The sequence below is a fragment of the Takifugu rubripes genome, chromosome 3 (genome assembly GCF_901000725.2).
Source record: "Takifugu rubripes chromosome 3, fTakRub1.2, whole genome shotgun sequence".
In the NCBI taxonomy this organism is placed as follows: Eukaryota; Metazoa; Chordata; class Actinopteri; order Tetraodontiformes; family Tetraodontidae; genus Takifugu; species Takifugu rubripes.
In genome coordinates this window covers 6,761,181-6,787,601 of record NC_042287.1, presented here as the reverse complement: position 1 = coordinate 6,787,601, position 26,421 = coordinate 6,761,181, and the positions used below count along the sequence as shown (strand labels likewise).

Below are 26,421 nucleotides of genomic sequence, written 5' to 3'. Positions count from 1 at the left end.
CAAGTAAAGGTCATGAGAGATTATCAAATTATTTGCCCAATTTTCTGTACTTGGATCACCGTAAACAACATAATTCGATTAGTTTAATTAATTGCTTAAATTAGAGTAATTAAACCAATAAAAGATCTCAAGAGTTTAAGGCCTTACACATAAATGACAGGGGGATAATGACTTCACAGGACTAACGCATAAAAAAAGTTACCTTTGTCTATAATTGAATTCCTGGACCTGCAGATTTCATATTACATGAATTCCACAGGGCTGCGCTGCTAGACTGTTTTTTGGACCAAATCGAAAACATGATTTTTAATCCGATAGCCGCCAGAGTAACCCGGGCCACCCTCACGTAATGTGTTTTAGCCAAATCCGTTTGAACTTTTGGTGCGACTTTAACTGAGAGAGAACGATCATAGTACAAAAATGATAATTCAAACACTTGTAGCTATTCACTGGAAGGAAACTCGATTAATCGATGACCAATCTCTCTCATTTTATTTAACCTAATAAACTCTGCAAAGTTATGAGGCAAAATCTTCGGCCCTGTAGTTGAAATGCAGCTGCCCGCCTCATGCACCTGCCTCGGGAGGGAACATCGGGACAGAGATTATAATCGGGGGATTACGCGCTCCCATGAAACTGTTATCCTCCACGCAGGCACAGGTAATCCAATCACTGGTAACCTTCCAGCACAGCCCCGGCGACTCATTTCCTGTCGAATCGCCGCCGAGTGAGGACAGAAAACGTCGCAATGAGGCCCCAGAGAAGATCTAGGTGACAGAATGCCGTTTATTATCAGGGGAAGACCCCTGAGGGGTAAGTCTCCGGGCCCGAGTTCTGTTTAGAGGCTTGGCTGGGTGGATGGGGGCGAGCACATGCTGTTATGTCCTGCTTTGCAGAAATGATAACGATCAGTTCAGAGTTTAGACAGACAACGTCCACATTGGGTTTGGAGGCATCGTTACACTTACAAACGACCCGACGCAGAGTCGCAAAATTAAATTTAAGTGGCTAAGAGCTTCCAAATAAGCGCAAATGCCGTGAGTTAATTTATTTTTTCGTAATAGATGAAAAAGTGAATTACTGACCCAGGGAGGAAGACGTGCGTCACTACGCTCTTGTCACACGCTTCCTAATTTATGGTCCGTTGACATTGTTAATGCAATTTAGGCAATCAAACGCAATCAGCAACTCCGACGCATCGCCGGCATCAATGACAGTGTACTCTCGACATCTGTGAGATCAATTTCCTCCCGCGTACTTTTTAATCGGGTCCTAAAAAAGATTTTGGGAGCTTATTTTGATCAGTCACAGAAGCAATGGAACTCTGATTGACTCCGCGTCGAAGCTGGAATGTTTATTACGCGCTTCTGTGGGTTCAATGTGGCAACAGGTGCATGTGCGCACGCTGTAATCCCGCTCCACTGATTGCTTGGACTTGTATGTGACCAGTCGGCAGCAACAGTGACGATAATTGACAGCAGTGGACTGACCGCTGCCATCCGCGCGTCCGCCGTGAATCCGCATGCAAACACCCGGATGTGGCGAAAATGTTTGGTTCTGCGCTCGGCGTCTGCGCTCGGCAAACCTTTGATAATTCTGGTTAGCGGCTCGGCGCACGGCTCGGTACCTCCCAGATGTCTTTTCCAACACTGAGTTGGATCTAAAACGAATGGTTTCAATGTGGATTGGAGGATGCAAGAGGCAGATGAACAGACTGAAGGTAATAAAAAAAGCGGAGCGCAGGAGGAGAGTTGGAGCGCGGAGAGGGGGCGAGAGCGCTCGGTTTATGCTGCCCGTCGATGCTTGTTGAGTGTTAACAGCAAAGAGTTGGCTTGGGCAAGCTTTTGGGATTTGAAACTAATTATTTTTTTTATTTGTGAGCGCTCGTTTTGCTCCGCATGATTGTGGCCCGCAGACGAATCCCTTTGGGAAAGGACTTCACCGACTGTTTGGTTTAGTATTAAGGTCAAGCGGCGGACGCGGATCACTGTGGCAGCTCACAGAGGAGCCACACAACTTTTCAAATGAATTCCGGTATTGTGGTTTTCGGTCCAAGCACTTACAGCCATCAAGTAAATTCGCGATACTAGCGGGCAGTTGTTACCCAGCAACTGTACTACACATGTGTGCGTCCTGCAGGATGCTGAGATTATTTTTGAAGCGCATCTCCAGCGCTGTCCTGATGTTGAGTGCAGTATTGTTAATTTCTTCTGAAATCGATGATCCATGATAGATTTAAAGAGGTGGAGGTGTGTTAAGAGCCCGCCACAGCTGTCTGAAAGGCTGCTACAGTGATACAGTCCTGCTGGGGGGTTCTGTTGAGTCCTTTGACTCAGTGTTCCGTTTTAAAGAGATGAGGTTCAGACGCGGTTCTGCTGTGGAATGCCTCAAAATGTCGAGGACATTTCAATGAAAATTTTAATTGAGTCTCATCATCATCATCATCATCATCATCATCATCATCTTCATCTTCATGATCATATTAGCCCATTTCTGCGCAATTATAAAAATAAATCACAACACTTTTATGTAATACTGCTATCTTTAGTAGTATTTGGTTATTATAAACGTTAATAAACAAACTTGCACTTCTGAAAAGTGGATTTCTTAGCAATAGTATCAAAATTGACCTTGAGAAAGAGCAGAAATGTAGTCCACATTTAGTAGAACTTCATAAGGTAACATTTATTCCTCTTATTTGCTGTGCAATATATTTTCACATGTATCTTGTAGTTTAGGTACACAATTCCAAGTGTAAACAACCAAACAAACAAACAGAGCGGTTGGCCTCTGTCACATTTGTGTTTTCAGACTTGACCTGTAAGAAAACAAACGGACGGACATCAGCTGTTGCACGGGGGCATGTTGGTGTTCTTGCAAATCCGTTTTGGAAAAGATTTTGCGTGACACAAATATGGCAGAACGCGTTTTGTAAAGATGCAGAGAAAATAAAGATTAGAATTTCTGCATGGATCCTCACATGGCATCAGCAGTGTCTCCTCTACAAAGCCTTAATTCACACCCCAGTGGTGTCTGAAAGCAGTTTTGGGCAGATCGCAGAGGTAAAGCCGGCACTAGTGAGTGCTTTCTCACTTCCTTTCACCTCCGGAGGATGACCTGTTGTCTCGTCCTTCCACTTTCTCCCTGCAGGGGCACAGTATGCCGGCAGCAGAAGGACCACTGTCTCCACCAACGCCTCAGCACTCTGGGCAGAAAACCAAACCTCTTTGCACCAGCTCCACCCGTCAGAGCACCCACAGGCTCCAGCTAGCACCGGCAAGCCTGCGGGCCCCTACCCTGGACTTCTCGGGACCAACAGTGGCATTCCGACCCACGGAGGTGCCGGTTCAGGCGTCAACCCTGTCCTCGCTTGGCATGCCGCCATCAACGCCGCACGCCAAGCGCAAGGCGACGGTGCAAAGCATGACGTGAGCTCGCCGCCACCTGTCTGCACCACTGGACCACCTCCCGTGGGCTCGCTGGCGCAGAAGAAGAGGCAGCAGTACGCCAAAAGCAAAAAGCAGGGAGGCTCTACCAACAGCAGGCCACCGAGAGCCCTGTTCTGCCTCACCCTCAACAACCCCATCCGCAGGGCCTGCATCAGCCTGGTGGAGTGGAAGTATCCTTTGGTCCAGAGGCTGTGGTCGAGCGGAAGGATGTCACATGGTGGGGTGTCTGAATTGATTGCATCTGCGCAGGGATAGGTTGTTTCATAGATTATCGGATGGATGTTGGACAGCACCAAATGACCGTGTTGCAAATGAAGCTCAAACGGGTCGCATTTAAAATCTATAGATAATATAGCATCGCACCAAACGTTCCAGGTCCATTTAGGTGAATAGATAAATGATTCTGTTGAAATGTGATTTCCTTTTTTCTGCTGGAATCTGTTGTCCTTAACGGCGTGTTTCTCTCAAGACCATTTGATATCTTTATACTTCTGTCTATTTTTGCCAACTGCGTGGCCTTAGCCATTTACATCCCCTTTCCTGGAGACGACTCCAACTCCACCAACCAAGAACTGGTGAGTGACACTGATCAAGTCAGAAACTCTCAGACAATCAAGTGCTCGTTGAACTCGATGTCGAAGAGAGTGGTTCAAATCTGACCACTCAAGCACTTTACAAGTCAGCAATTAACCCGTTGACACTGACAGTCTGGAGGCTGTAGCTGAGGGTGTAATTTGGGATCAGTATCTAGCTGTAGACCCCAGGGGCCCGTGATCAACGCAGTGACCTTTGTAGGGCTAGAGTGACCTCTCTATCTCTACGCTCTCTGCTGATGCCAATCACTTCCCAGTTTTATGTGATGTTTGTGCTGCAGGTGGGCCGGTTGAGTGGGACTTTTCCTGTAGTTGATGGCTGGGATTGTTTTTCATGTTGTCTTACAAGGTCACGCCAATTTTATTTGTGTGTTGGGTCAAATGCTGTGTCTTTCCACTGCTATAGTGATGATATTCAGATTCACTTGATGTAGCATGCAGGCGTGTAATTTACCCATTTAATTATAAGAAGAGCTTTTTAAAGTTCATCTACCAGACTTTTACCAAGATCTGGCTGCAGTGAGCACGTTGGTCCTTACTGGGCTAATTGAACTAACTGCAATGTTGGTGGTGAGGAAAACTTGCCTTTTAGCAATTTTCAGCTAAAACAACAGACTAATGGGACATATACAGTACCTACATGTTGGATCAAGCTGTCAAATGTGCAGAAACCCGTGACCCTTTCAAAAAAACTGCCCCTAAGTGGATTTGCCGTCATTTATGTGATCTGTTTGGCTTTATGGCTTCTGCGGTTGTTTGCTCAGGGATGTGCAGCTCAGGTGAAATGAGTTTCACACCTGCTGCCACCTTCTTGTGCCTTGATTTGTCATCAGCTAAATCACACACAAAGAGCACTCAACACACTCCGAGTGCGATTGGTGGGACACTAGGGTTGCGTCAAAGGGCTTTCCCGGCAGTATCTGAATAGATGCGTCACGTTTCATTGTTTTGCTGACGCACAGACAAACTCCCAGCAAAAAGACAGACAGGCAGTGGACAATGAAAACATTTGGTCCTCTGTTGTGAGCGGGTGTGGCTGGAGCAGAGAACAGACTAGCTGGGAATTAAAATAATCATGTTTACCTACAAGGAACAGCGACGTCAGATCATCTCGCGTGCTCTTCATCAAAAGCCACAGTTGGTTTACGACATGAACCTGTCGTCTGGGTGACTGCTGTTCACTCCAGATGAAAATGACAATGGACGCAGGTCAGCACTGACCAGAAGGCTGGATGAGGCATCATTATGGAGCTGAATGTCATTGAGTGACACTTCACATCTGTTCAGTCAGACTGGGACAGACTGCAGGTCTGGGTTTTACAGCTCAGGCTGGCAGGTCCATCATGGCTTTTCAGCCAAACTATGGAAATTGTGTTCGGTACATCCTGGACTCTTCACATTTAAATGTCAAAATGCTAATGCAGATTTTAAAATGTACTTTATACAGAAATGACGGGTTGTGATTGTGAGTTCTCTTTGGCCTGAACATTCTGCTTTGCTCTGTTTGTTTAGTTTCCACCTCAGTTGACTTCAGTACCCCCCCCCCCCCCAAAAGAGCAGTTTTGTACTTATTTATTTATTTGGGTAGTAGTTTAATCCCGTGTGTCCCCAGAGAACTAGCTTATTGCAAAGCTAACACTTGTTTCCTCTGTAAGTCCGACGGGGGACGTTTGTACTTTTCCTGGGGATTGTGTGTCCAAATGTGTAGGTTTGCACGGGTGTTTGTCGAGTAAATGAGCGAGAGATGGACACATAGCAGCGTACCATGTTCCCTTAACAGATGGGGATTATTCATGCCGGCCAAGTCTGCACTCATCATTCAGCGCACATGCACTACTCTGAGTAGTGAGCGAGATAGAGAGCAAACCATGGCGGATCACTTATAATTTGACATTTATTTGTTGCATATTTTTTTTATTAGCATAATATATTGGATGCTAATGCATTGTGGCTTCTTATAAACACAGACAGAAGCTTTTATCCAGTCAATTATTATGACTTCCTATTCCAACCTACATAATTTAATAACCTACTGCATCACATCACAACAGCACAGGCCAGCCATGTTGGTGCAATGGCTCTCATGTAACATTGCTTAACTAATCGTAATCAATAAAACATCCGAGGGAATTGTGTGATATTATATAAGCAAATGTGCATGCAAATTCTAGGCATTATAGTAGGAGAGCACGCTAAAGTGCAGCATAGAGGTGCGTGTTAGTCAGAATGATTTCAAGGCCCATTAATAAAATCTCCAGTTGAAATTAGACGTTTATAAAGCAAATTACTTAAAATATCAATCACAATTGTAGTCTTTTATGATGATGACTATGGTCCATTACAAAGACTTATGCATTAGAAGGCCCAAGAAATGCTCCCATAGGAGCATTTTATGTCCTCGGCAATGTAGCGTACCTCACTGTCACTCACATCCATCCACTCCTGCAGCAGTAAGATTTAAATATAAATTAAAAAATATTTAATTCCAGGGAATTTATGTCCTCCTTTTCATCATTGTAGTAGTTCCAGAACAATTGCTTCTTTTTTAGGGAGCGTGTAGGTGTTTTATTGGCTTAATATCCGAACAACGGCGAAGAGGATAAGAAAAGGAGATCCACGATGCCATGAAGAATAGTGTAAATATCAGTGGTGGGCCATCCAGGCATGCAAGGCCTTCTCTGCTCGCCTAAAAACATCACAGACTGATGTTAATTATGTTTTGTCCATGAATACTTATTAAATAATTCCAAATGGTCCTCACTTCATAGCTTTTCCAAAGGTTGTGCAGCTTAATATGTAGTTTCATATTAATTATTAATTTAACCAATCACATTTCAGCCATCATTTGTTGCCAGGCAGGTTCAAAGTCAAAGAAGTCTGGCTGGAGGCCTTCACAATCCGTTCTGCAGCCCCTCTAACGCAAAATAAGTGTGGACGAAAGTGTTCAGATTTTGATTTGGTGCTGCCTGGAATCTGTAGTAGGCGGACGGCGATGTTGCCGTATTCAGACCTTCTGATTGGATAATCAGAGAGCGAACTCGCCAAGGCTAGCAAACTGCACCTGGAGCGAGCTGCTCCAATCCAAATATTGTTTTGCTTGTTTTGTCATCAGATGGAAGGAGGAGAAGAAATAGATTTAATGGCAGATTTATTGTCACGGATAATCTGTACGACAGAGTATTTGAACAATGTGTGAGGAAAGAAAGGAGGATCGATTTTGTCTACAAATAATCCAAATTTTTGTGTTTTTCTAAATAATATTCTAAGTTTATCAGGTTATTATTGACATTTTTTATGTGTGGCACAGCTGCAGTGGGAGAAGACTTGTTCTCCCTGGTTGGGTCATTCAGTAAAGGCATTTATAGTGGCTACAGGAGTTCTCTATCTGTGATGCAACGGCTCTTTATACTCTATTTCTGCATAATAAGATGGGTTTTAGAACCAAAAAATAGTTATTGAGGAGTGGAGTGAAGTGATCAGACAGAGCAGTACTGAAGGCCTAGGTGTGAAATGCACGGTCCACCACTGGTGACTGGGATTTTATTGTCCGTTGGTGTTTCATATGAGGGAAAAGTGAATATGAGGAACTGAACAAATGTGAGTGAACACAGCTGATTTTTAAAAATTAAATAGAATTTATTTCTGTTTCCTAAAATCATCTGTGAACACCTTCAGTATCTGTGATGCAGCACACACGTTCACACCTACACGTGTGCTTGCACACACACACAAACACACACACACCGCAGAGCTGTAACCGTGAGACTGTGTGCAAACGTGTGTGTGTGTGTGTTTGTGTGTGTGCACACGTGTCTGTGAGTGAGAGAGTGGGTGAGAGAGCGATTAAGTTGACCACAGGATTAGTCGTCATTAAATGAGACAAGTGAAAGTGGGGCTCTAAGGATTGATGAGCTTACAAGTGTGAAGACCCATTGTTATTTCTATCTATCTATCTATCTATCTATCTATCTATCTATCTATCTATCTATCTATCTATCTATCTATCTATCTATCTATCTATCTATCTATCTATCTATCTATCTATCCATCCATCCATCCATCCATCCATCCATCCATCCATCCATCCATCCATCCATCCATCCATCCATCCATCCATCCATCCATCCATCCATCCATCCATCCATCCACCCAGCCATCCGTCCGTCTGTCCGTCCCTTCGTCTGTCGCACCTCCACCTCTCTTTTTCCTCATTCATTCAGTCATTCTTACTAAGCTGGTTAGTGATTTAGTGGGTTTATAACGGCCCCTTTTGACCACTAATCAGCAAACATGCTCCCACCCATGCTAATCCCATAAGTATAGTACGGTATTCCCATAAATATCCTATATGAATCTCTTATGGGAAGAATAGAAGGATTTGTGTGTGTGTGTTTCTGAAAGAACGGCACAGTGTGAGAAGATGCTAATCTGACCAGGATGGCAGCATTTAAATGTATATCTGATAGCGGTCTGGCTTTTGATTACAGCAGTCGGACGAGTGTCAAATAGCTGCATCACAAGCGACAGATCAGACGTGAAGACACAAGCGTGCATGTGTTGAACACACAGGCAGCTCTCCGTTGAGACGGAAGGTAACGATTTTTGCCAGTTGTTGAGTGACGGGTGATGTTCTGATCCACAAACGCACCACAGGCGACTCATCAGCATCATGGAACAAAACTGAAGGAAGGAAATATTGCAACGATGTAAATCTAATGGCTGGGATGTGAAATTGAGGATGAGCATCATCAATGAGCTGCAAGAGTCCTGGACACATGAGAGACCCTTTAACAAACAGAACCAGGTTCTGTCTGCACATGGAATATAACAATATTTAATTTATTTAACAATGAAGCTGGCGAATTTGAATGTGTTGCGTTCAACATAAACCTAAATCTCTTTTTATTAGCATGACTTGCACTGAGATGCTGCATTTAACTGTACTGAGTATTTGTTTTGGCTTGGCTGGGATCAGTATTTAGGTTTTTAGAATTTTTTTTTTTTAATTCCAAAAATGATATCAAATACAGATTCATATGTGCTTCCCTCCATTTCTCACCATGACTCATAAAAGATGTTTGGCTTGGTTGTGTAACAGCAATCATTGGACATGAATACTGTAAGGTGGGCAGGTTAATACAAAGGAGGGCAGGAGTGGGTTTATTCTGTGTGTGTGTGTGTGTGTGTGTGTGTGTGTGTGCGTGTGTGTGCGTGCGTGATCTTTCTTTTTGGTTTTTCATTATACATGAGTCTTTGCTGTTTTCATCAGTCGACTGTTTTCTACTTTTTAATTAAGGTGAAGAAGCAAAACAAATAATAACAAACCTGAAGGTATCACGTGTGTATGTGTTCAACTTCGATCTTGCGATGACGCACGGTTCAGTGTGTGTTTGTGTGTGATTCTGAGAACAGAATGTCAGGTTACGTCATTTTTTTTCGCTCTCACTCGGGGATTAAAGGTTTACAGAGAAGCGGAAATGAGAGTCAGTAAAGCGGCTCCAAGCAGCACGTGAATCTGCGCGTCTTTTTAAAAGATATATTTTTTGACATTTCCGCATTTTCTATCCGCCCATTTTCTAAATCTCTACTGCTGTCACGGCCGCGACATTTTGCATATTTTCGCGATATTTTTGACCATCTGGACGCCTTTTAGAGTGTAAAACCGTAGTTTCCTGGGATTCTCTGTTCTCATGTGGTTTAAATGGGAGCTTGTCTTCTTAACATGCACAGCCAGGTTTTGAAAATAGAAATTAATGAAATGAAATTGAACACGTGACCTATTGTTTGGGAAAAATATGCTTTTCACTGCATCACGGCTGAGTTGACCTGTGCAGTGTTCTGCAGCTAGATGAGCGTATGATGAATCGGTGAGCAGAGGCAAGAGAGACATTTGTTGTCCCAGATTTGGTCACGGATGTCTAGCCTTTTACGTGCATGAGGGAGATGCACGCAAGTTGGTTTGAGTCAATCATAGTCAACAGTGTCAACAGCTCCATCGCTAATGATCTGATTTTAGACTTGTCTGACATTTTTTTAAAGCAAATAAAGACACGGTGTTCAGGGATTGGTGTGACCATAGGTCGGCCTTTGGGGCAGCGTTGTGATGGCGCTTTGTTTCAACCCCCTAGGGCTAATAGTCAGTAGGATTAGGATCTGTGTTGGATCCCTGTGAAGATCCCGGCATGAGCAAGAACTTCTGTGTTCTGCAGCTGTGTGGCTGAAAACTTCTGATCCCTTTGATCCAGTGTCGTTTAACCATCTTTACTTATATGTGCACGCCATATGAGGCCAGGTACAGAGGAACCTGCATCAACTGCTACACTTCCAAGTCTTTGTGTGGGTATATGACTAACGAATAAACCTGGAGCCTTGCTGCTTTTAGAGATGACAGAGACAGCTATGGAGGAACAGAGGAGCACTCCATCAGCAAACATCTACAGTCACCTCTTCCCAAAATAGTCCCAAGTAAAACAAAACAACAATAAAACCAAGATGGCGACAATCAGTAATGTTAGTTTTCACACTCATCTTGATGCCGATGGTCTGAGAGGATGAATGTAGGGATGGAGAGATGAAGGGGATGCAGAATGGTGAGGATATCATATTTGGATATGATGTATATTCAAGCATACTATTAAAATCTCTCCTATGCCCACACATCTTCCTGACGTCTCCTTTGCAGTTTAAATCTTGTCTTAGGTTTTCCTCCCCTATGAGTCCTTTCTAAACCTTTATAAAAATGTTCTGATTGTTCTTCTTTCTTGCTCTCCCTTCTGTCTTGTCTCTCCTCTGACTCAGAAGTGCTGGAATAGAAGTGTCAGAAATAACTGGGCAGAATTATCCAACATTATAGAAATTCCACTGATTGGTTTTAGTAAAACCATCACACTATATCCACTATCACTGAGGAATTATATAGGCTTTCCCCCTCATATAGCAGGTTAGTCATATCATCCGGCCCATAGATCTTTTCCACGGTGCACATTTCCAGAGCATTCCATTTAATCTTTCATAATAGAAGAATAAAACAGATATACAGTCAGATATTCAGTTCTGTCTGTGGGCTCTTCTGTAAGCCAGCATGTACAGTACTAATGCAGATATTACTGAGGTTATTGATTATGGAGATTTCTCTTCCAGCTATGACATCTCACATTTATACCCAAATAATAATAAATAAATAAATAGAAACACTAATCTCTCCTCTCCCATAGAGCTGTGTGTGTGTGTGTGTGTGTGTGTGTGTGTGTGTGTGCGTGTGTGTGTGTGTGTGTGTGTGTGTGTGTGTGGAAAGAAGAGAGTGGGAGCCTCAGGTTATGTTTGACCACAGGGATCTATTAATGTTTCATCCAATCGTTGTGAGTCACTTCCTTCCTAAAGTGTATTTCCTCCCCCCCGCCGTTATCACACAAATATAAATTCTTTCTACGCAGCACCCGCGCTGTAAATATAAACATACATAAAATAATAAAATATCACAAATGCATACTATTCGCTTCAGCGAATAACACGCGTGGTTGTTTTCTGACGGGAAATGATAATATAGTTGCATGAATTCATTCAATGATATTGAGTTTGGCGGCAAATATAAGACTCAGCAGCAAGAACGAGGGGGTAATTAGCGAGACCCTGACCCTAATAAGGAACGCAGGTAGTGGCCACAGACCAAATCTGACTGAATCTGGGCGAGTGTTGATGTTTTCACAGCTGTCCCCACTGCTGGCAGCACCAGGCAGCATCCTCCAGTGTCCACACATGCTAGCCAGGAGATCCCCTGACCACTATAGCTAGCAGGACCTCAGAACCATTGTCGGACCGTATTCTGATGTAATGGCCCTTCTCACAACATGAGTGAAGCTGGCACTCTCTAGAGGAGCACACAGGAGACCACCGCTATATTCGGCTGGACCGCTCCGTTACCGAATTGCAACAAAATTCAGAAACTCGGTTTTCAATGCGTGGGAGCATGATGTCATTCTCATCCTCATGTTTTTACAAGTGTCTCCAGCATCTGAGTGTTATCCAAACACTTGCAAATGAATATTCATGGCGATGGTAGATTGAAAGACCAGGAAATGTGATGAGGAGATTATATTATGCAGCTAAGCGGGTTTCTGGATGCTTGTATAAACGAGAACTTAAATCCTTTCTGTGTCAAACACTTTGCTTTTGTACAGCATGGCGTTTAGGGGCATTACAGTCTCTTTAAATGGCGGGTTTCTAAGGAGACTGACTGCTAAATAGCGTCATTGGCTGCAGTGCAAGCTTCATTCAGTTATTCTTGAATTTATTTTGGTGGGTTCTTTCACTCTCTCTTTGTATCCTCACACTCTGGTTACCAGTGCAGCCAGTAGCAGTTCACCAGTTAGCCAGCCATGTCTCCTCTGCAGCCCCTGAGCAACCTCCTGATCCTCCACACATGCTGTATTTCCACTAGTCAGTGCTGCTCTTCCCCAACACAGATCTTCACTCAACACTTCCAACAACAGAGGCAAAATCATTTACAACCAACTGTGAATCGTCAGGTTCTGATGGGTGGAGCTGGGAGGGAGGAAATATCTCACATGAGTTGCTATTCATGCGTTTTATGTACGTTTTAATGAGTTTGATCTATTCATTGCGTTGCCCCTTCCCCTTGATTTGCATACAGCACATCTGTGTTGAGCTGTGGCCATGGAGACGAGGGGAAGGACAAGGCTGTTAAATACAGCCAGGTGAAACGGAGAGAGGAGCGAGAGGGACAGAAATGTGAGGACAGGAGGGTGGTCCAGGGGGCACATGAGGAGGAGGATGGGAGCAGATAATCAGAGTATGGAAACCTGGAAGATGAGGAACTATTGAGCTAATAAAAATGAGGCGGGAGGTGAGATGAGAGTGTGGGAGAAGGATCGGAAAGAAGGATGATCCTGCTTCCTTCCTCTTAAAGAGGCGGCCTGCATGAGGCCTGTGGGACCGTCGGCAGTTCCTTAATGAAGACTCTAGATGTGGCTCCAGCCTGTACTGGTGGACTTAGTTCACAGGTTGGTGTCAGCTGGGCCCCTTTTAGGCAGGTCGGACCTCCTCCTGTAAACACACACTTGTCACTACAGTTTGCAGTGATTTGAAATCTATAAAGGTAAAAATGACATTTAACTACAGCCAGCAGCATCATCTAAGCCAACAGATCATTTACATAAAATATGAGCGTGCGCTGCGTATTTGGCCTTATAGAATAACATTTTTACAGTGTATTTGCATTCATAGAGCATCATTATCATTTGACAGAATATCTAAACGGCACAATAAAGCCCATTTTTACAGGATGGGAAGAAGACCTGAGCATTACTCATTTTGACTCTCTGCAATTTATAATTGGAGCTGCGGCAGAGCAGGCAGTGATGGTCAGAAACCCACTGAGTATCTGAGGGAGTGGGACGCAGAAAGAACTTTTGTGTCAGGACTGACTCAGCTCTGAACGAGACCTGTTGCTAACACATTCAATCCAGGTGGGTTTCGCCTACAGGAGCCTCGAATGGAGGCTTCTATTATCATCATATAATAATAGTAATAATAACATTTAGAATTTAAACACACATTAGTGCCTAAATGCTACACAAAGCTTGCCCTTTATGGTGGCGCCGGTTTGGGATGTTGCCTCAGCTGTTTGGTTTAATACCAACTCTGGATTAGCGGATAGCTTTGGGGGGGTCAGCCAGTCGCTACGCTGGCTGCAGGTTATGATTGCTGGTCGCTCTGCGTGCTGTTTTGGCTTTAGGATTAGGGCGAAAATAGACAGATTGGGTTTAAACGGGAGATTTTTCTTCATCAAACATTGCACACCCAGTCATCAATGAATTTGTCTCCATCCTTTGGCCGAGAGGCACCTTTGCTGTGATGACAGGACCACGGTAACCAAGCCCAGCCCCTTATTATCATTGTTTTGGTTGCCATGAAAAGGGCTCTTGTGGGTATAGTTCTAAGAACTGTGCTGCAACTCTAAAATACACGTGAACGTCGACTTCCTCTCCATTGTTTGCAGTCTTTATTCGTCCATATCGCACGAGGCTTTTCAATAATTAGACTGTATCAGTTCCACTGTTCCTCAGCGTTCATATCTAATCGAGAGCAAACATGATATCTCAGGAGGGACCCGTATCCGGAGACAGGAAAGATGTGAAGATGGAGGAGCGGCAGAACGCAGGCAGAGAGCGAGGGAGAGGCAGAAAGAGGAACGGGGGGCTCCAAAATTCAGAGACATGAAGGAAACCGACACTTGGTAGAAAAGAGGTGGGAAGCTGACAACACGGATCACGTCTGCAGACCTCTGCAATATCCTGCTCGGAGCTCTGAAGTGAAGCACGGGCTGTTGCCGTGACTCACAGTCATATGTTCATTCCAAATGTGCAGAAAATCGACAGATAAACCGCCACCCTGGATCACTAATGAGTCAGCCACCTCTCTCAGGACATGCAAAGAGGTGGCTGACACCCAGAAGAGACGCGTTCCTTCGCTAACAGGCCATGCATGACTGGGCGCGTTCGTAATTCACCGTGACTTCATTCGGACGACATTTAACGAGCTTTAACATTAGAGAAAGTGAAAGGCTGACATTCGTCCTGCGCCGTCACTCATGCTGACGACATTGAAGGCCTTGTTATTCATCCTGTGGTTGACCTGTGTAGCACACAGACCTTCCTGGCCCTCATTAATCTCATTTAGAAACCAGTTGGAACACAGGCTAATAGGAGGTGATTAGTCAGCTTCTGGCTGCCTGCTTAATTCATGTGCATGCAGCCTTTCAACCACAGCATCAGATAGAAGCGCTGTGACGCGCTCACTCTCTCTCGTACACGCTCAAAGTGGCCCCACATATATATATATACAGTATATATATATATATATATATATATATATATATATATATACTGTATATATATATATATTCATCAGAGATGATGCATATTAGATACTGAAGTCAACACGAGCGTGTAGCGACACAGAGTGTGACAACTTTGAAGACCCTCCTGCTTTCATTGATAATATAATGCCTGCTATTCGTAAAAGTGTAAATTGTTGTTATTATTTGACAAATGTAACTGTAGGAATAAAATCAGCTTCAGGTTAGTGACTCTGTTTATGTCATGTGATCCAGCCTGACATCATGACGACATCATCACAGACAGCTTCAAGATGTTATATTAAATTGATGGATAGACAAGGTTAATCTCTCTCTCTCTTAGACACACACACACGCACACACAGTCACACACACACACACAGTCACACAGTTATAGGTTCGCATGATGTCACTGCCCTCAGTGATGATAACACTAGCTGACACAACGCTCAATGCGATGCGGTTCAGGCCGCCGTGCGTGCTTGTGCGTGCGCATGTGGAGTGTGTATTTGCCCAGCTGATCGAGGGTGGTAAGGCATTATTCACAATGGTGGTTTTGGCCAGTCTGTGATCAATGCAATCACACACACACACACACACACACACACACACACAGTACGCCCTGACTCACTGGGACTGAATTACATAAGGACAGAATGACATCAGCTTATCCCCCTGCTGCCAACAACTGGTCCATTCTCTGATGGTCAATATAATATATAAGGTTTTTTTTTTAGTTTATACTGTATTTTGATGTTATGATTAATATTTTATATTTTACTCACTAGCACGAAGGGGTGGGGGGGGGATTAAGGAGAGTAGCGACAGTCCAACTTTTTCAGTATTCAGAATTTTGTGAAGGTTTTATTATTGATGAAAGGAATTATGCAATTCATTTCATCATGTTTCTATCTATTGCATTCATGTTTTCATTTTTTTTAAATATAAGTGGCTGTAGATTAAAATTGGCCCAAATGAGAAAATCGCATTGAGCTAATGAACTAGTTGGTCATGTGTGATGGGACAGTGCAGAAAAAACTAACTTGTTAGTATAACTGCAAAGATTCACACAGCATAATGTGGCACTTGGAGGGTACAGCCAACGTGTCCCTTCTGCTACCACTTTCTTTTACTGAAGTTTTAAATTCTTACCATTTTACACTAAAGAAAATAATACGCTAATAAAACACCATCACAATTTCATTATTAAGTTTATTGTACTTAATAATTAAAACAAATGAATGTCTGTACTGTGGAACTTAAACATAGGGCGTATCATACATGCTTTAATCACACATTTATAGTTAGGCTTCATTTCTAGTTCATCACTAATGTCAAATCTAACTCGCTAACGTTGCTAATGGGATCTCCTGGCCCAGCAGGGCAGCAGCTCACCTGCTCAGATAATGATGGAACGACTCCCCTTAACCTAAAGTTTACCTTTACAAAACAAAACCAGGTAATTATTAACATCGGGGGCGTTTATTAGAACTGTTCTGCTCCCTCTCTGGGGATTAAAGTCAGACTAACAGGGCAAATATCTGAATTTCTTGCAGCTAATCCAAACAATTATTGATTCCACTCACTAAGACTGAGGAACACATGTTTGCTAGGCGAGGAAAACAATTAATTTGCATGCAGGCTGCCAGCTCTTTTGGCGTCTGTAGCTAACCTTTCTTGTCCAGCTCCCAAATTGGGGGATTTGGAAGCTTACAGGGTGCACTGGTCCTCCTTAAATCAATTAAGCTGCTTCATGTTAGCTTCGCTTTATGTGCTGGCGTAGCACTGCGGTTAGTGAAGGGAGAAGGAAGTCCTGCGAGGTGAAGGTTTAAAGGAAAGGAGGGCAAATGTATTTAATCCTCCCTCCTCAACAGCCAGGAGCGATTATGCGTAAATCACGTACACAGTTCCCGAAGAGTTTCAGGAGGTTTATGGCGCTGGTGAAAGGAGAGAAACCTGCTTGAAAAGGTTTGAGCAGGTACGCTGCTGCAGAAGGTCTAAACCTCAGGTCTTCATCTCTGCCCACACATAAAGCAGGCCGGATCTCCATGGCAACCTTATCTGTGTTATCACAGCTGTTCTCCAAGTGTGCGGGGAGATTACTGCGAGGCACTCGTGGTTCGCCCCCCCCCCTTCCCCTCAAAAAATAGCACAAACGGCATTGAAGTCACATGACAACTGAGCAGGACTAAGGCTGCGATTAAAAATCAGAGATTTTGTTTTTATTGTGCACTTCTTGTTAAAAGTTAAAGGTTAAAAAGAGTTTAAATGTAAGAAAGCAGGAACGAAAATGTCACCTGTAAGCGAATGACTGTAGGGTCCTTTGGCGTGATTTAAGCTATGAAGACGCCACTTCTATGGTACTTAAGTAACTATGGTGGTTGGTCCTAAAGGCGTAGATCCCCAGCAGGTGACACATCACGGCCACCAAAGTCTCATTGTGCTTTTATATCAAATTAACTTGATATTTTAGCTATTTTCTTTACTTTTTTTCACCAAGTCTCCTGATCACTTTATGTGAAGCTAATAGCCTAGCCAGGCGAGCACCAGCTGCCCAGTTGAAAACTCTTTGCTCACACCTCTCTTCATTTTCCTCTTCTCACTCTTTGTTGAATTTTCCCTGCCGTGTTTTGCAACAGCACTTCCGTACATCTGTGGAAAATGCGTTGAATTCTCAAATTTCAGATTTGCTCCAGAGTTTCTGGTGAGGTTTTCGATGTTGAATGTCACCGTGCACACTCATCATTCAGCCGCCCATCTCACCATCAGGATGCTGAACAACGGGGAAATTTCTCTGTGCTCTTTTAATCGTCAGGCAGTCAAATTGTAGCTTTGTGTTGGAACTTGGATCAGCTTTGGGTGACTCAAATCAGACATGTGTGCCGTGTTTATCAGAGATGACAAATGTTTGGGCGATGTTACATTATTATTATAGTCTTTTGCATTCCAGTTATTTTCCACCACTTAAACTCTCACTGCTTGGACAGCAGCGAGATTGTAGCCTAAATACATGTAATGTAGCTGCTTAATAAAGTGCCAGTGTGATTAATTTAAAATAACAGATTCATATAATTTCCGCCGGCATCTGTCTGAACAAAAAACCTAGAAAAGTTCTGAACAAATTTTAACGAAATTATCAGGGAATGATGATAATGAGCCAATCAAAAGATGAATAAATGTTGGCAATGCTGCAGATTCCAGAGGGACATTGAACGTAACCTTTATTACTGCTGCCTATACACAATACCATGGGAGTAAGTCTCAATATGTGGGGAAATGACCTGCTTGTCGGGCGTCTGCACTTTATGAATGTTTTTTTTCTCCCTCATACGATGTATATGGGACACTGCACTGTAGCAGGGCTTTCTTTCATTTATTTCTTTACTGATTTATCCCGTTGGAGCCTATCCCAGTTACATATGGGTGATGGCAGGGTACACCACTGGAGGAGTGGCCAGCTCATTGCAGGGTACCTTAGCTCAAGGGTACCTCGACAGTGCTCTGAAGGCGATATGGCAGCTCCCTCTGCTAGTGGAGCACCTTCCATGCAACAGGGCTCTATATGATAATTCAGTTTTTCTGTGATGTACATGTGTATGTGTATGTTAATTCAGTTTAAAACATTGAGGAACAAAATCCTCAATATGTGTTAAATAGGATACACACACACACACACACACACACACACACACACACACACAGCTGTTCACTCAGTACAGGAGTGGACATTCTGGACTTATGCAAACAGAGATTAGAAAGGAAGAAGAATGTTAAATGGTCCTGTGGCAGGTGTGTGTTCATGGGCCTTATCGCTGTGCAACAGTAGTACCACTTGTTGACCCCAACAGGTCATCGCTGTAGTGACTTAGCTGGCTGTTTACAGCAATTAGGAGACAAAGACACGTCCATTGCTGACGCGGACTGTTTGGCTAGTGCTCATTTGGTAATAACCATGATATATTTCCAGAAGAAGAAATGGATCCTGCCACTTGTATGCTAAGCTATTATTTTCTCAGGTATGATAATATCAGCATGAACAGAGACGTTTGCTCTGCCGGATCAAAAGGCTTGAAATGTTGAGGTCTTTTAACGATGTGTGGGTCAAGCCCAGAGTTGGGTTCATACGAGCAGTTTCAAACGCATTAGCCTGTCGAAAAGGGGTCTCTTAGCATTAAACATGGTTGTTCCTACGGTAACTGTTAGTTATGTATAACTGTGTCTAAATCAACCTTCAACAAAGTGCTTTCAATCCCTGCGTTGTCTGTCTGTCTGTCTGTCTGTCTGTCTGTCTGTCTGTCTGTCTGTCTGTCTGTCTGTCTGTCTGTCTGTCTGTCTCATGGTCTTGCTGCCTTGTAAAAGTGTGACCTGCCTCAGCTCTCTCTCTGCCCACATGTGTGGGTGTGTGTCATGCCGTGTTTTTGTGCCCATGAATGTGCCCGTGTGTATCCATCCGTGCATTTAAAGAGAGTCTTAATGGGGCTTACAACCTGCCGAATCTCTAACCTTTCCCAAGTCGGGGGAGACAGATGGAGAGACGGAGAGAGCTCACTGAGGGTGAGCGAGTGTGGGAGCGGCAGAGAGAAAGCTGTTTCTCTGAGAGAACAAGAAAGCGAAGGTTAGAAAATGAAATAATGCCCAAGTCAAATACATAGATTTGTGTGCAATTGTAGGGAGGTGTATTCATCGCCAGACACTATGTTGCCATAGAAACACAATGATGATCCAGCAGGACATCCAGCGGCTCACAGCATTTCTTTTTATCCCATTCTAGGGGGGAAAGTGTTTGTAAAAGAAATGTCAATTACTGGAGTGAATTGTCAATATTTTCTGTAAATTATTTTTTCTGTAAATTGTTATTATACTTTCCAATATTCATAACTGTTAAAAGACAGCCTAATGAGTACTAAACCGGCTACACATTTAATTATCATATATGCTAGATCGTTTTACAGTCCTCTGTGTTGGGATTTCTGGTTTGTGTCTGTCTTTGGCCTGCAGGGTGTGGTGTTGAGCACAATTGGGTGCAGCTGGCACTGCAGGTGGGCGCACCTGTAGGCAATTTACATCTTGCTGCCTATTTAAGCAGGTTGTGCCTGCCTGTCAGTGCCGGGGTGTCTGTTCGTGTGTGGTGTCTGTTCGTGTTGGGAGCTTGTTTGGGTGCCTTGGTGTTGGCCCCTGTTCCTGTGTTCCTGTTGCCTTGGAGGGTCGCTCCTATTCCCGTGCTTCCGGTTTCCCTGGAGGACCGCTCCTGTTCCTGTGTTCCTGTTGCCCTGGAGGGCCACTCCTGTCCCCGAGCTTCCGGTTTTCCTGGAGGGCCTCTCCTGTTCCTGTTCCTTGTCTCCTGGAGGACCGCTCCTGCTCCCCTGCAGTCTAGGAGGACTGCCTCTGCCCTCAGGGTCTCGGGGCACGTTCGTGAGGCGAGCGTGTCGCGCCGGACTCCCGGGTCCTCGCCGGTCCAGAAGGACTGCAGCCGTTTGAGGACTCACCGGTGTTCCGAGTTCCCGGCAGTCCAGGGGGACTGCGTCTGGTTTGGGAACTCGCCGATGGACCTTGGAGGAGCAGACGCTGCCTCCTAATCGCCAGCAGTCCAGGAGGACTGCTTAGTCGCCAGTGTCTCGGGGCACGTTCGTGAGGCGAGCGTGTCGCACCGGACTCCCGAGTCCTCGCCGGTCCAGGAGGACTGCAGCCGTTTGAGGACTCACCGGTGTTCCGAGTTCCCGGCAGTCCAGGGGGACTGCGTCTGGTTCGGGGACTCGCCGATGGACCTGGGACGGGCGGACGCTGCCTCCCGATCCCCATGCGGTCCAGGAGGACTGTTTCTGTTGTGTGCTCCCCTTCCCTGTAAATAAAGCCCTTGACTTCTCCACCACTGTGTCCTGGCCTGCGTTCGGGTCCGCTACCACAATGTATCGTAACACTCTGGGGCATAAATTAATTTCAATCAAATTGAAAAGGGCATCAGAAGACTTCCAGGGAGCTCCTGAATTACACTGTGGCAACACAAGTGACATGAATCCAGGCTGTCTCAGTATCTATTTACTGACATTTATTTTGAACAGTTTTGGTTTTTAATAGTGACATAATGTTTCTGTATTTTGAATTTAATATATTAAATAATTAAAAACCCAATATCGATATATTATTGACTTAGGAACCAATATAATGTGTTTCTGTAGCATGACATCACTTCCTGCGCTGTTTTATCCCATGCTGTGTTGGACAGGGTGTAATAACACACTTACGCACAGATGATTACAAATCAGTTTGATTTCTCCTGCAAGAAAACCAACTTTATGTACAACATTTTCAGGGGTTTATAGTTATCCCTTCATCTCTGAGAGAGGTTTTAATAAACTCTGAAGCAAATGCTTCCAGTGATGAGCTGATTACATCCCGCTGGTCAGAGGTCAAAGGTCATTGTGACCTCTTAAACACCGACCCGATTGTGTGGATCTTCTGAGCTGATGGCACGGAGCGTCCCTACAGAACGCGCGTGACTAGTTTTGACCGACATGATGTGTAACTAATGCTGTGGATTCATGCAGTCATCAGGCTGTAGAGTTAAGATTTCAATGAACACGGAGCTTTAGCGGCGTTGGATGCTAATCAGATCTCAACTGGCTTAGATTTGCTGCACATTGTCCCATTCTCTCTGGTTAATAACCTGACATGAACGTGTGTTTTTTTCCTCCCTTTCCAACCTGGCTCCTGCTGCCCCCCCCCCCCCCCCCCCCCCCCCCCAGGAAACAGTGGAATATGCCTTCCTGATCATTTTCACTATAGAGACGTTTCTGAAGATTATTGCCTACGGCCTGGTCATGCACCAAAACTCTTACGTCCGAAACGGCTGGAACTTGCTGGATTTTGTGATCGTCATCGTTGGGTGAGTTCAGGGAGCCGTTGGTTGATGTTATTCAGAGCGTGTGCAATGGCGTGGTAGCGGTAATGTGTCTCTCTGCACACACGTGAATGGACAGACGCGTGCACCTTTACACACACGCAACACCTTTGATGTGGCTGAGGGGTTTTAATGGACCACCTGGCCCCAAGTAAGACTTCAGTGCAAACAGTGATGCGGAAACACAAAAGTAAACACACACACACACGGGGGAAACGTGTGTGTGTGTAAGTACACACTGTGAGTGCCTCCATATGCTTCTACAAAGAGGACACATGACTTTGTTCTGCTTTTATTCTGTATCACTTCTCTCTCTAAAAACACCGTCTCTCACTTGGTGACAACTCCTCTCCGATTCCCTCCAATCTGTCGTCCCCAGGTTGTTCAGTGTGGCTCTGGAGATGATCACCAAAGACGCCGACTCCAGCGGACAGTCTGGAGGCAAACCCGGGGGGTTCGATGTCAAGGCCCTCCGAGCCTTTCGTGTCCTTCGTCCCCTTCGCCTTGTCTCGGGAGTTCCCAGTGAGTTAACGTACAAACACACAAACGAGTGGTTCCAGACCCCCCCGTCACATATTCTGCTGGTGTTTGCAGGTTTACAGGTGGTTTTAAACTCCATTATTAAAGCCATGGTTCCCCTGCTTCACATCGCGCTGCTGGTACTCTTCGTCATCATCATCTACGCCGTCATCGGCCTGGAGCTTTTCATTGGCAAAATGCACGCCACGTGCTACGTGATAGGAACAGGTCTGGTGAATTTCACTGGTTTTCTGACTGAATTTCTGATCCGTTTTAATATTTTGGGTGTCCCATTTTTTTTTTAAATAAAGAGAATTTTTAAGAAAAATGCAGAACATCCTAATCTCTTATGACACATACTGTATACCTTACATGTGCTTGGTGATAAGCTGATGAAAACAGGACAGAACAGCAGATGGTGGATTAAATCCAGCGATTAAATGACTAATATCTGACTCTTATGTAAACAGGCTTGAACTTTACTTTAGCCTTGCTTGTGACATGGATACCAGTCTATGCTGGTAGCTGTCAGTCCAGACCATCCAGTCCACTAACCATAGTTTATGCTAAAACACAAGGTACAATAACCACACACAGTATATAAGAAGATGAAAATGTCCCTCTGAAACAGAGACGGGAGAATAGCAGCCTATTTTTGTGCTTGTTTGGACTGGAGGTCTCAGATGTTGGTGCTGGAATCTGTTGGAGCCACTCCTCCGGTTTGGGGCTCGTGGCTCTCAGTGCACTGACATCATAGGTGCCAGAGATGCCCCCATCCTCCTGCTCTCCCCATGCCTACATAGGTTCTCTTTGGGGACCCCCATGTTGAGAGGATAGGATAACTGGCTCTTTAGGTGTGTTAGTTAATATTTGTTTGTCTTTGAATGTGTCCCCGTGATGACTGAAAGCACCTGGGATAGGCTCCAGGCTCCCCAACCATGACCCTGTAAGGGAAAATTGTTTAGAGGATGGATGGATGGATATGAGTTGAGCGCCTCATGTACCCTCTTCCTGATGTTGGACCAATACCATTAAAGGGTCCTTCCTGTTTGTCCTAGAACCTGCCTGGCTCTTGAACCTACAGTTTGTGCTGGACAGCGTCAGGGGCTTTTTTAATCCACTATAAACGCTCAGTAAGAGCAACACCCAGCGTCTGCCTGTAGCACAGCCATTAAGGGTGCTTGTCCTCTTCCTATCCATCAACATCAGGCCTCAACTGCCTCAGGTATTCACTGAGCAGCTCGTCATCTTCCATACGATCAGTCTGGATGGTGATGCTGCTATACTGGTGGCTCTGGAATGACATGACCAGTCTGTGATGACTGAATGGTGTCACACCTGTGTTAGATTTTAGGGTGAATGATGGGTTTCTTCACCTTGATGGGTGCAGATAGCTGTTTATTTGGTAGGATTTTGTTCACTTTGCTCTGTGCCTCCAGGTAACCTTGCAGAAGAGGAGCCCACACCGTGTGCTGTGTCCGGGCATGGCCGCCACTGCCTGCTCAACGGCACGCTTTGCAGGGAGGGCTGGCAAGGTCCCAACAATGGCATCACCAACTTCGACAATTTTTTGTTTGCCATGCTGACTGTGTTCCAGTGCATCACTATGGAGGGCTGGACGGATGTTCTTTACTGGGTAATTTGTGCCTCTGTTTCAGAAATACACAGTGAGATTGCATTTTTGGAAAAATCCTTTATCACAGCTTGATGTATTTGATTGATTTTGTCCAGTTTCTTTGAGTCTTCAAGGTAATTTGCATTTTATTGAAAAGGAAACTCATTAACGATTCTTTTATTGAACTTAAACCTGACATAATTTGCAGTGTGTGAGAAGTCCTGTTGATAAAATCTCAAATATCTCAATAAATATCCTTGAAATGATGTGACCATAGTCTGCATTCATGTAGGAAAAAGCCTTTTCAGACTGAACTCCCAATGCCAGCCCCACAGGGGCTTCTAGTATTACACAACAACGTCTAATTGAATGAAACACTCAAAATAGAAGCTTACTTTAGCGAGTTTCCATTACAACTGCAACTGTTTGAGGTAGCCCCTCATCTCAAAATAAGAAATGCTCTTCCTCCTTCCTTCCACCGTCTCTCTCCCTTCTGCTCTTCATGTGCATGTTTCCATGGCAATCCCATGCTAATACTGCCCTTAAAGTGGCGAGCGAAGGCAACTTGCTAACTGCAAGAGAAGACGAGACAATAAATAGATGCCTTTTGACTCAGTCGCTGAAATATGGCTGCAGGCAGGCTGAATGCATTGTGTCGTGGATGGAGGCAAATGGGCCATTTCGAGATTTATTAAAAGATTCTTTTTAGTTTAAATTAAGTCACGCATTGTTATGTCGCCATCGAACACCTTTTCACTTGTTACTTCCTTAAATCTCTTTCCCTGTGAATCTAGAAAAGCTAAAATATTCACTCTATCAGCTGTGTTATGAAAGGCCTTGTAACAGCCCATGGAGGCATCATCAACTATTAAATAGCCCTCAACAGTTGTGGTGCAATCCTCATCTTGCTCTGTGTTTGTTTATAGATGAATGATGCGATGGGCTTCGAGTTGCCGTGGGTCTACTTTGTCAGCCTGGTCATCTTTGGATCCTTCTTTGTTCTCAACCTGGTTTTGGGCGTGTTGAGCGGGTAGGTGTTCGGTGTTTGAGTGCTGCAGAGCGGGAGCACAGGGTCAGATGTAGACTGATGATGTCTTCCACAGTGGACATGGCACTAGGGCGTGGTTAGGTGTTTGCTTAAACACAAAAATCATTCATTTTGGTCATCAACATTAGGTGATGTTGGGGTTTCTTCCAGAGAGTTCTCCAAAGAGCGCGAGAAGGCCAAAGCTCGGGGAGATTTCCAAAAGCTACGCGAGAAGCAGCAGTTAGAGGAAGACCTGAAGGGTTACCTGGACTGGATCACCCAGGCTGAGGACATCGACCCCGAGAATGAGGAGGAGGGAGAGGAAGATGGCAAACGCAATCGTAAGTTATCTGGAGTCATGTTATGATGCTTCGCTACAGAGTTGCTCAAGGTCGGAGGCTTAGCGTGAAAGGCTTGTGTAGGTTTTTGCTTAATGAATGATGGGAAGAATGCGGGGACGCTTATACGCACCTCTGTGACCTCTGGCAGCATTTTTGATGAGTTCCTTTCCCAACATTTTTGCTATTTTATTGCTCAAAAGAACTCCCTGTTCAATAGTGGGAAGAAATGATGACTAATGTCGATGGTTCATCCTTGAAGTATTGTTAGGCTGTAGACCTCTGCTACTTCTGCTTTTCACTGGCAGCTCAATGGTGCAGAGAAAGAGTGAAGTGTGTGTTTAATCTGCGTTTAGTTCACAATGTGTTTATTTATTGTTATAAATCCAGAAGTATTATTAAATATCTGTCGCAAACATGGTTACTGAAGTGGTAACCATGACTTCTGCCTATGCAGCACTAAGAACCTGTGTATCAGTCATGGTATTTGTTTTCTTTTTGCGGCCTGGCCTTGCAAGTGCTGTCACCATGACAACCCCGAGATATGTGTAGATGTTTGGTTGTGGCATATGTGTGTATGAGTATTTAGCTTATTCTCATCCGGAGGAGGGTTGTTGCATTTCACTGTGACCAAACAGAATTCAAAAGTAAATTCAGTATAGTTGCTTTAAAATACACCTGGCCTCATATTGACTTCACCTATATGATGGTAGAAGTATCCTTGTTGTGATTTGACTTTAAACTTTGTGGAAAATGTGAGCTTAAATGTTTGAGCTTTACTGAGAGTCTAATTCATCCAAATCTCTGACTCGCATTGTTTAACATGCATGAAAACGTCACATGGCTCCAACATCATATGAGATAAATATGAAAGAGCGAATGAGTCTAGTTTCCAACGGGGGGGTGGTTCTTCAGGAGGGTCCTTCACACTCTTCACACTCCAGTGGCCTGAAAGTGTCCCCACAATTCCTGTAACCTTGGCAGAGCTGCCCCTCTTTCCTTGTGAAAAGCAACTTGCTTTGGATATTTTAATGGATTTTTGTAGACAAATTCTGGCATTAGTGTCAAAGTGCTGGATCCAGTAACCCTCTTCAGGAGAATTCTAA

At 44.3% G+C, this 26,421-nt stretch overlaps 1 protein-coding gene across 1 annotated transcript in view; it reads left to right on the top strand.

The window, feature by feature from the left end:
- The first annotated feature begins 658 nt into the window (after window positions 1-658).
- Window positions 659-26,421, top strand: part of cacna1db (calcium channel, voltage-dependent, L type, alpha 1D subunit, b) — a 47,345-nt gene continuing 21,582 nt past the window's right edge. The window contains exons 1-9 of the mRNA XM_029833248.1: window positions 659-813; window positions 3,151-3,619; window positions 3,919-4,024; window positions 21,662-21,801; window positions 22,196-22,338; window positions 22,411-22,563; window positions 23,775-23,971; window positions 24,877-24,980; window positions 25,149-25,318. Of these exons, the coding sequence (XP_029689108.1) occupies window positions 780-813; window positions 3,151-3,619; window positions 3,919-4,024; window positions 21,662-21,801; window positions 22,196-22,338; window positions 22,411-22,563; window positions 23,775-23,971; window positions 24,877-24,980; window positions 25,149-25,318 (1,516 nt within the window). The 5' untranslated portion in view covers window positions 659-779. The remainder of the gene's footprint in view (window positions 814-3,150; window positions 3,620-3,918; window positions 4,025-21,661; window positions 21,802-22,195; window positions 22,339-22,410; window positions 22,564-23,774; window positions 23,972-24,876; window positions 24,981-25,148; window positions 25,319-26,421) is intronic.